Source organism: Primulina huaijiensis, chromosome 7 (genome assembly GCF_012295235.1).
Source record: "Primulina huaijiensis isolate GDHJ02 chromosome 7, ASM1229523v2, whole genome shotgun sequence".
NCBI lineage: Eukaryota > Viridiplantae > Streptophyta > Magnoliopsida > Lamiales > Gesneriaceae > Primulina > Primulina huaijiensis.
In genome coordinates, this window is record NC_133312.1 from 4476527 (window position 1) to 4485724 (window position 9198).

Genomic DNA, 9198 nt, shown 5'->3' on the forward strand with positions numbered 1-9198 from the left:
AATTTCAACATATACTTTTATTTTATTTTCAACAATTCAAATAGCACTTTACTCTCTCGATAATTTGTCAAATTTCACTCTATTCCCTCAGTAATTATAAAAAAAGATTGTACACACGCATCGCGTGTACAGACTAACTAGTAATAATTATACATTTGCCTGCCTTAGCTGATTACTTAACCATCACTGCACTTTAAAATTCAAGTCGCAGCAATAAAACGTGTAAATTAGCATGCAAATATTGGCTAACAGACGGTATAATTGTCAATTGTGTAATATTGTGCTACTATAGACACGAGAAATAATATTTGCAAGCGAAAGAGCATGTCATGTATTTATTTATATTTTCCCTTCCTAATAATGTAAAATTTTCTTTTTTCCATTCATAATTATATGATTAACATAAATCTAAACATTATATTATATACAGAGTTAGAGTTTAAAGTTGGTGAGTTGGAGAACAACTTTATATTTGATATAACAATTGTGTTATTCTAAAGTTAAAATCGGACTAAAATAGCCGAAAATTGTATTGAACTAATTTTTCCTTTGAAAATAGAGGGTTGTTTAATAAAACATTATTTGTATACAAACTATGGACATAGGCCTCACGATGACTCACAATTTTCTTCATTAATTTTTGTTTGTTCAGTTATTCCAGCAAAAAATGAGTGAAGCCGGAAATTTTGTAAACAAACACTGCGAGATTGATTAATTAATTAATTTTATCCACATTCCGCGTTTTTGTTTGAGTCAAATACTCTCTTTCTTTTTTTCTTTTTCTTTTCTTCCTTTCAAAAAAAAAAAAAATGCTTTTGCGAAAGAAAGACACCGCTAGCTCCTGAGAATGGGCTAATATGTGCGATGTGAACTGAGTATTAGTAAAAAATTAAGGTTCGAATTCACGTCGATTTAAGTATATTCGAAGTCGAGCTCGATTCAAATATCAAATTTTTTGGATCGAGTTCAAATCGAAATATTTAAACATATTTGCTAGCTATTTAGACTATTGTTCAGATAATAAGGTTGATAATAAATGTCCGAAAGCTCGAAATGAATATATATTTAATATATAATTATATTGTATTAATAAAATATTAAGATTAACGAATTCGAACAAAATAATTGATTGGAGTTCGACTCAAAACAAAGTTTCGTACATGTTCAAATTCAATTTTATTTCGATAAATTTAAATATTAATCGAATATTTTATCAAAAACAATTCAAAAAATTCATAACTTCGCTCGATTGGTTTAATTCCCTAATAAAATCTTATCCATTGATAGTAAACACATACTCGAAATCTCAGTTATCAGATTTCATTATGAAAGACACCATTTTTTCTTTTTGGGAATAATCTCGAAAGAACAAAGAGCGTAAAAAGCGTTGATATATAGGGTGGAATTACAATATCCGGCATGTGCTGATGGCCCCCACTTCCATTCCCTCGTTTCTCCCCCCTTTGAATTCTGAGGCTCTTTTTCGATTTTGCGCTCTCTCACCATCTGTGCGCTCCAGCTGCCCCTCAAATACGTCGGATTATTAAAAGAAAATGGTATTAAGAAATATATGGGTGTGTATATATACAGTTTTGATATCCTGCACATCTACCGTACACATCTATGTGAGCACCGATGAGGTGTCACTCATCCATTGGATGTGATGAAATATAGAAAAATTGTGCATCCAATGGATTAATGACACCTCATCGATACTCACATAGATATGTACGATAGGTGGGCAGTATAATTTTTTTTTTATCGAGAGTCGAACATGTAAATTAGCTCACCCGTGACTTTTCATGGTTTCGATATTTAAGTCCCAGAACAGTTTTGCACCCAAACAGACCCTTAGTAGTACACAAAATTATTGTGTTGGCTTAGCAAGGATAAGATCCGACAGCTGGTGTACTCGACACGTGTACTTTCTTACCTTTGTCGTGTTCCAATTACTACCGGCTATTTACAGCTCCAACCGGCTTCAATCAGCTCGACTTTTGATGTTAATGTTTATTTACCATTTTATCCCCGAATTGGATTCGTTGTTCGGGGCAAATATGGCAAGAGGGAAAGTTTGGGAGATAAATTTGGGCCGTTGATCACGTTTGTCGGAGATGGATGTGACAAGAGGGTGGGCCACATCGCAGGGTTTTAGGTGAGGCGGAGTGTTATGTATATGTATTGTAAGTATGAATATATATATATATATATATGTATGTACCCGCATAAATATTGACAACATATAGTATATAGCATATTTTTTTATATATGTAAAAAATAATATTTTTTATATTTCATAAATCGAATAAAAATATGTAAATGCTTGGAATAAAATATTTACGCTTGATTCGTAGAATAGTATAATGAATTATCCAACATTATATTGAAAAGCAGGTCTTTTGTGAGACGATTTCATGAATCTTTATATGTGAGACGGGTCAACTCTACCGATAATCACAATAAAAAGTAATACTTTTTCAAGGATCACTCAAATAAGAGATCAATCTCACAAAATACGACCTGTGAGACCGTCTCACACAAATTTTTGTCCATATTGAAATATATGTTTATTTTTTACTATCCGTAGCTGTATACGTCCATGAAATTATTTTTTAATATTTATTTTCTCATTATTTATTGTATCAATTTTTTTATTGAGCAGATATAATCATATACAAACTGTGTTGTGATATCAGTTGATACGCATAACATTCAAATTTTCAATTTTTTTTATTATAAATTATTTTAGACAAAAATAATTTTCATATCGACGGGATTGGTATATTGATTTTTCCCTAAGAAATCTCTATACTAATTAGTAGAAGATATACACGCGCTGACATGTATTATTATTTTTTAAAATTAATGAAATGATATTAAACAATTAACACAGAATTTTTTCAATTTACAAGAATTCTTCAATTTAAGAGAAAAGTTTTGTTTAAAAAGTGTTTTTCTATGTAAGATATTTGACTTGTGGAGGTTTATAGCAAAATAGTGAGTATAAAAGATAATTATTAGAATAAATATTTTGATATATCTTCTAGAGTAATTACCGTGAAAACCTCATATTTTATATAATATAATAAATTGTATCCTACAGAGAGGTCGGATGTGGGTACGAGGCAGATGTCCCTTTGTGCTCTTAAACTTTTCATAATATTTTATGCTAAAATTAAAATAAAATTTCAGTCAAATATATATATTTATATATTATAGATTTTATCCGATGTAAATTTTTTATCCAAAAATATAAAATGTATAATTTATAAATGTGAAATCAAAGGGATCTCCATATTTTTTGATAAATAAAATTCAAGATGAATTACGAATTAAACAAGTAGTTTTTTGTAAAAGGTGAAATATGAGTTAAATAAGAGATGCTACAATAAGTGTGTATCGATTTAATGCAAATGAGCAATAATTTTTTTTAGGGAGTTACTATAAAGATTGTTCTTTAAAATTAAATGGGTAAAGTTTGTTATTCGCGTTCAAATTTTGTGTCATCGTTGGGTAAAAAGTGGCCAACTTGTTTGTAAATCAAGATTGTAACTTCACTTGATTTAGAGTTAAATAAGTAAAATAGCATCAATAAAACCCAAGATCTTTCCATTATCTATTAATTTTTTTTGACAGATCCATTATCTATTATTTTAATTTCTCTCTATTACATAGAAATTGTTTTCTTCACATTAATTATAGCTAAAATATATTAAATTATTATATATAAATATATATATATTAATTTTTTATATTTTGCACACAAAAAGTTAATGTCAAAGCCCTAGTTAAAATAAAACATTTAAATATCATTCAACAATAAATATACTATTAATTAAGAAAAAGACCGAATACCTAAATTTTGGTGAAACTTATTAAAATTCAAAATTATCCTTTCACACTCCAAAATTACTCAGTACACATTTAATTTTTGTGTGTATAGTTTTGTTCTTAAATTTAACTTTTTAAAAAATAGATTATGTTATTAAAATTATTATTTGTTAATATTCTTATGTATAATAAAGACGTGCAAAAATTTTCATATTTCATTTTTATTGAAAAAAATTCGAATAAATCTCAAATAATATTTAATTTTGTAAATATTATAACTAAATCAAAATTCAAGAAACAAAACATATACAATAAATAATATTCACATTAGTCTAGATAACTGAGTTTTTTTATATATTCATAGATGTATCAATATTATCAAAATAAAGTTATGTTGTGCTACTTCAGGAGCATCAATATAAATCTATAATTTGTGTTATTTCGGGAGCATCAATATTAAATCTAAAAGTTGTGCTTCTTCAGGAGCATCAATATAAATCTATAATTTGTGTTACTTTGGGATCATCAATATTAAATCGAAATATTGTGCTTCTTCGAGAGCATCCATACGAGACTAATAATAAATTTATAAATTTTACCTTGAAGATCACTCGTGCTGATAACGTGTTGTGAATAATAGAGAATATAGAGAAAAGAGAATGATTTCGAATACTTTATTCATGATCTGAGACTTCTTTTTATAGAACACATTTACAAGAAAACAAATATTATCTAAATAATCATCTATAATATTTTATCTATAACAAATTTAAATATTAAAAAAAAATTAACTCAATTTTCGTGGTTCAACCACCGACAGCAACTCATGTGCCTGATGACAAGTCCAAAATAACATTGAGATACATCTTGGAAACCAAACAAAACCAGTTGGATAAGGACATTTATCAGCTCGGCTCGCGAGCCGATTAACGACGACCCGGTCAACCGGTAAAAAGTTTGGGAACAAATACGAGCAGAAACCGTACGAGTGGGGTCCGCTCACTGCAATTTAGCAGTAGCAGGTCGTCTCCCCATCCCCATTCCTCTCCTCTCCGATGGTAGGCAGTTACATTGCATTTACTTCGCCTCTCTCTTTCTAGAATCCAATAGTGCTCGCCATTGATACTCCTCACCCAATATTCACTCTGAGATCCCTCCGTACCACTCGATTTTCGTATTATATCCATAATTTTCTCCTTCCCTGGTATTAACTCGGCTTGACTAGTGTTCGCTTTCTCGTGCTCAGGTACGCTGATTAGTTAATGAAAAGAAATTTGTTGATTGATTGATTTTTCTTTTTCTTTTCTCCCGCCTTCGATATCATTGTGTTTGTTGGTGAATATTGTGTTATTGTTCGATAATCATTGGAGTTATTAAGTCGGGGTATTGCCAGATCGATTCTGGTGCTTTTTAATCAAAATTTTAAGGTTGTACATAGAGTGATTCGACTTGTTTTCTCATTGTTTTCAGCAGACAATCATGGTAAGGGCGTAATTTGTGTTTTCTAGTCAATTCTAGAAAAAAATAATTATGCGTTTATTCTTCATGAGGCCGATAGTTAATACTTTCAGATATATTTTTAGAAATGTTTTAAAATTTATGAGAAAAGAACCTGCTTCGGATTTTAATAATAATGGATATATTGGTAGCTATTGATCTGAGCCTGCAATGGCTTGTTTGCTTCTTTGTTTATTATTATTATTATTATAATTTTTTGTTTGATTGCGTGAGAGAGAAGAAGTCGGGTTGGGGTGGGGTTGGTTGTGTGCGACTGTGTGTAGTTTTGAATGATGAGTTGGTGCATTTATTATGATTGCACTGAACCCGTGAATAATAGGAGATCAATTCAATGCATCACATTTAAATTCCCACCAACTATACCTGTCTAAACTTCTAAAAAAATTCTATTATCCGTTTAGTATTATCACTCATGCAATTTGCAGGATTCCAACTCAGGATTTAACTTTTAAGTGTGTGGCTTCTGAATTTGGTGGCATTTCATTTCGAGACTTTTCAAGCCCTTACAAGTTATAGCCTGCTTTTAATATTTTCCTTTTCAGGGATTCGTTATAGAGCTTGAATATCTACACGCGGTTAAAGTTTTTTATTCGTTACCCGAGTTCACGAACATCTCTGTCTGCCTTTGATGTGGAATGAAGATCAATTGAATCAAGAAAATCCAGTTGGGTAGATCGGTAAAACTCCACTCCAAATACTGGAGATTCGAATGTGGGGTGGTGGAAATCATATGATTTGCTTAGGCGTGGGCTTAATTGACTTCGACTTGGTTAATTTCCTCACAATATCTTGATTAAGATTAGGAATAGAGAAGGTTTACATGATATACAGAGCCGTAGCTGTAAGTGATAATCAAGATAAAGCTTTTTGTTTTTTCACGTTTGCTGCTAATCACGCGTGCTCATGAGTGAGATGCTGGACACGGGATTATGCCCTTCGCGGGTTTTGTCGCCTTTCCGCGAGGAAAGTGGAGATGAAGAGCTGTCAGTTCTACCAAGGCATACTAAGGTTATTGTGACAGGCAATAACAGAACGAAGAGTGTGTTGGTAGGTTTGCAAGGCGTTGTCAAGAAGGCTGTTGGCCTTGGTGGTTGGCATTGGCTGGTACATTTCACCATCTTACAAATGATATAATCCTAATTATTAACCACAGTTTCTTTCGTTTTTCCTCTGGAATGAGAAGGAAACCAGCGTTCTTTATAAATAAATAAAAAAGTTCACTTGTATTACGTCTTCTAAAAATGGCAAATAGCCCATTCAATTGTTAATAGATTAGACGTGCGAAATGCTGTGCGCAACTGGGAATGTTTAACTGAAAAGATGTTGGTTTCCTTTTATGCAGTCCGCTTTTAAGCTCAACGGAAAGAAAGCAATAACTACTTCTGTCCAGCTTTGTTCTTTGAAAATATTCTTTTTTTTTTTATTGTTAAGTTTCTTCTCTGCTTCATCTTTTGTCCTCTTCCTTTGATTCGTTTACTAATGTTGTTATTGACATGATGAACCAGGTTTTGAAGAATGGGGTTGAGGTCAAGCTCCAAAGGAATGCTTTGAGTGTGTTAGAACCTCCTACTGGGAACGAGGATGATGATGATTATGATTTTGATGATTCTAGCAGTTGCTCTGAAATTGGTGAAAAGGACCATCATCGTTTCGGTATGTTTACCACTTGCCTCGTAGAATGTGGTTTTGTTTTGTTTTGTTTTTTTTGTACATATTAGTATAATAATTTCCTGAACAAAATATTCTTCCATCCTTTTTCAATATCCTGCAATCCTTTGAACAGCTTCTGGTTTTCACTTCGGAAAGATAAGCAAGCCCAGAGTTCGGTATAGCCGGCCATGGTCCCCATCTGCATGCACAAAATCAATGAGTCGTAGCAGTTGCAGAGAAGTTCAATACAAATGTGATGCAACTCAATTGGTAAGCACAAGCAAAGTAGATGTCCTTTGAAGTATTTATGATTAATACGTCTGATTTTATCGATATTGTTTGTTTTAATGCTTTGTCGAAAACCTAATTAAATTTCTTCAGTTTAGAAACTTTATAAACGGTGCGTAAGTTTTTCTTTTTGTTAATTGAAATTTGACAAAATATTTAAAAATTCAAGTGCAGTGTATCTTGCAATTAAAATTCTGAGACTAAGTTCTTGTTGTCAAAGGTGACGGTAGAACTGAACTGTAATCTTTTGCTTGTGAAGATTAATAACCTGAAATGTCTGGTGAAAATGCACCGCTGATACTTCAATTATTTTAGTGAGATGATGCAATTCATGCCTTCGATGTCAGGTTCTTGGTTAAATACTGCAGAGAGAGTGACATATGTGGTTTTTTTAATTCCGATTGTTCCCAATATATTAGTCTTATTTTTCGTAACAGTGTTCCTTTACGTTCATTAATATGCTTGTTCATATCATGAGAACCTTTCTGTTCCATATACACTAAAGACCAACAGGTTACTTAGGATGGGATAAGATAACGTGAATAACAGTATGACGGATGTAACCATCATTTGATTTAATGGTAAAAAAGCAGTTTTACTTTGAATTGTCAAGGATCATGCCTACTTTTTTCCTTTTGGGTTGATTAGAGAGTTAATTTGGCGAAGCTTGGAACTGGATCATTGTGGAGATACTGGCGAAGCTTCCATCTTGTGGGTGTCTTCTTATCTCCATTTTTCATATCGTTCATCCCCAAAGTTTGCTTAGTTTTCATGTTTCCCAATCTGCGTATGCAGGCAAATGTTAGTCCTAACCCCACGAAGGAACAACTGGTTAACTCCGTCCAGCAGCATTTTTCTTCACAGGTCCCCCTCATCTGCATTCAATCTCCACACTTGCCCACACACGCACATTCTAACCCTATTAGATGAATCAGTGCTGTCACCAAATAAAAATAAAAATAAAAATTAGCTGTAAGTTTTCACCAAGATACATTTTTTTACAACTAATTATCTGGGTCTTGGTGCAAGTACAATCACGTACAAAAAGTTTTTTGAATACTATAAAGTTGTGAACTCTTAACGCATTGCCATTTATGATCCAACAGCAAGTGGACGAGGTACAAGTGATTGTGGAATTTATCCGTGCAGCCAAGAAGCTACAATCAGTTGGCGTGCATTGATTTGAGATGGATTTACATGAAGCCAGATTATTGCCTCAAAATCCTGTAATATATAATACATATATATCTATGTATGTAGTAGATATACTTATGGACCAACCCTAACTTTAGTGTACCTCTAATTATTGACTACTAATTGAGTGAACAGGTTTGTGTGCATGCCTTTCTTTGTGCGTCAACTAAATCTCTAATATCCAAACCTTAACCTTTTATTATGGCGCATTTGGACTATCAATGTTATTATCCTCAATTTCTGATACATGTCTAGCCTATTATATATTAATCGACTGATAGGAACATGGAACATACCACAGTTCCAGAAGATTCAATCGACATGGTTAACTCGTTCTAGAAATATCGCTTCTAAAAAAATTATGTCTGAGTTGAATTAAATAATGTTAGTTTGTTTAGGATGATAGGCTTTGCATGGTAAGCAACTAGATACTTGATGCTTCATCAACTTGAGAGTTTCCCTTAAAAGAAAGCCTAAAAAGGGATGTAATTAATTGAGAAGATTATTGTAGCATTCCCTTCACAAATTCTTGTTTCGAAATTAATTTTCCAAGTACCATTATGAGAAATTTGGAGTCAATTCAAAGGAACACTTGAAATCTGCAAATAATTAGTTCCCAAAAAAATATACAAATAATCCTTCAGATGTGTTTTATTAGTTTAATAAAGCACATATTCATGTGCAAATATGCAAAAGCCAGGCTGTAATTTGGTGTGA

The 9198-nt window shown here is 32.1% G+C and overlaps 1 protein-coding gene across 2 annotated transcripts; it reads left to right on the forward strand.

Annotated features, from left to right (window-relative positions):
* Nucleotides 1–4859: 4859 nt before the first annotated feature.
* LOC140980852 (uncharacterized) lies at nt 4860–8721 on the forward strand. 2 transcript variants are annotated; one of them, XM_073446923.1, is made up of 7 exons: nt 4860–5077; nt 5892–6453; nt 6855–7002; nt 7133–7269; nt 7936–7998; nt 8083–8151; nt 8394–8721. In XM_073446923.1, the coding sequence occupies exons 2-7, from the start codon at nt 6253–6255 to the stop codon at nt 8466–8468; spliced, it is 693 nt and encodes a 230-aa protein (XP_073303024.1). In that variant the 5' UTR covers nt 4860–5077; nt 5892–6252; the 3' UTR covers nt 8469–8721. The 2 variants fall into 2 exon arrangements, with proteins under 2 accessions (XP_073303024.1, XP_073303025.1); XM_073446924.1 differs by lacking the exon at nt 4860–5077 and adding an exon at nt 5153–5313.
* Nucleotides 8722–9198: the final 477 nt, after the last annotated feature.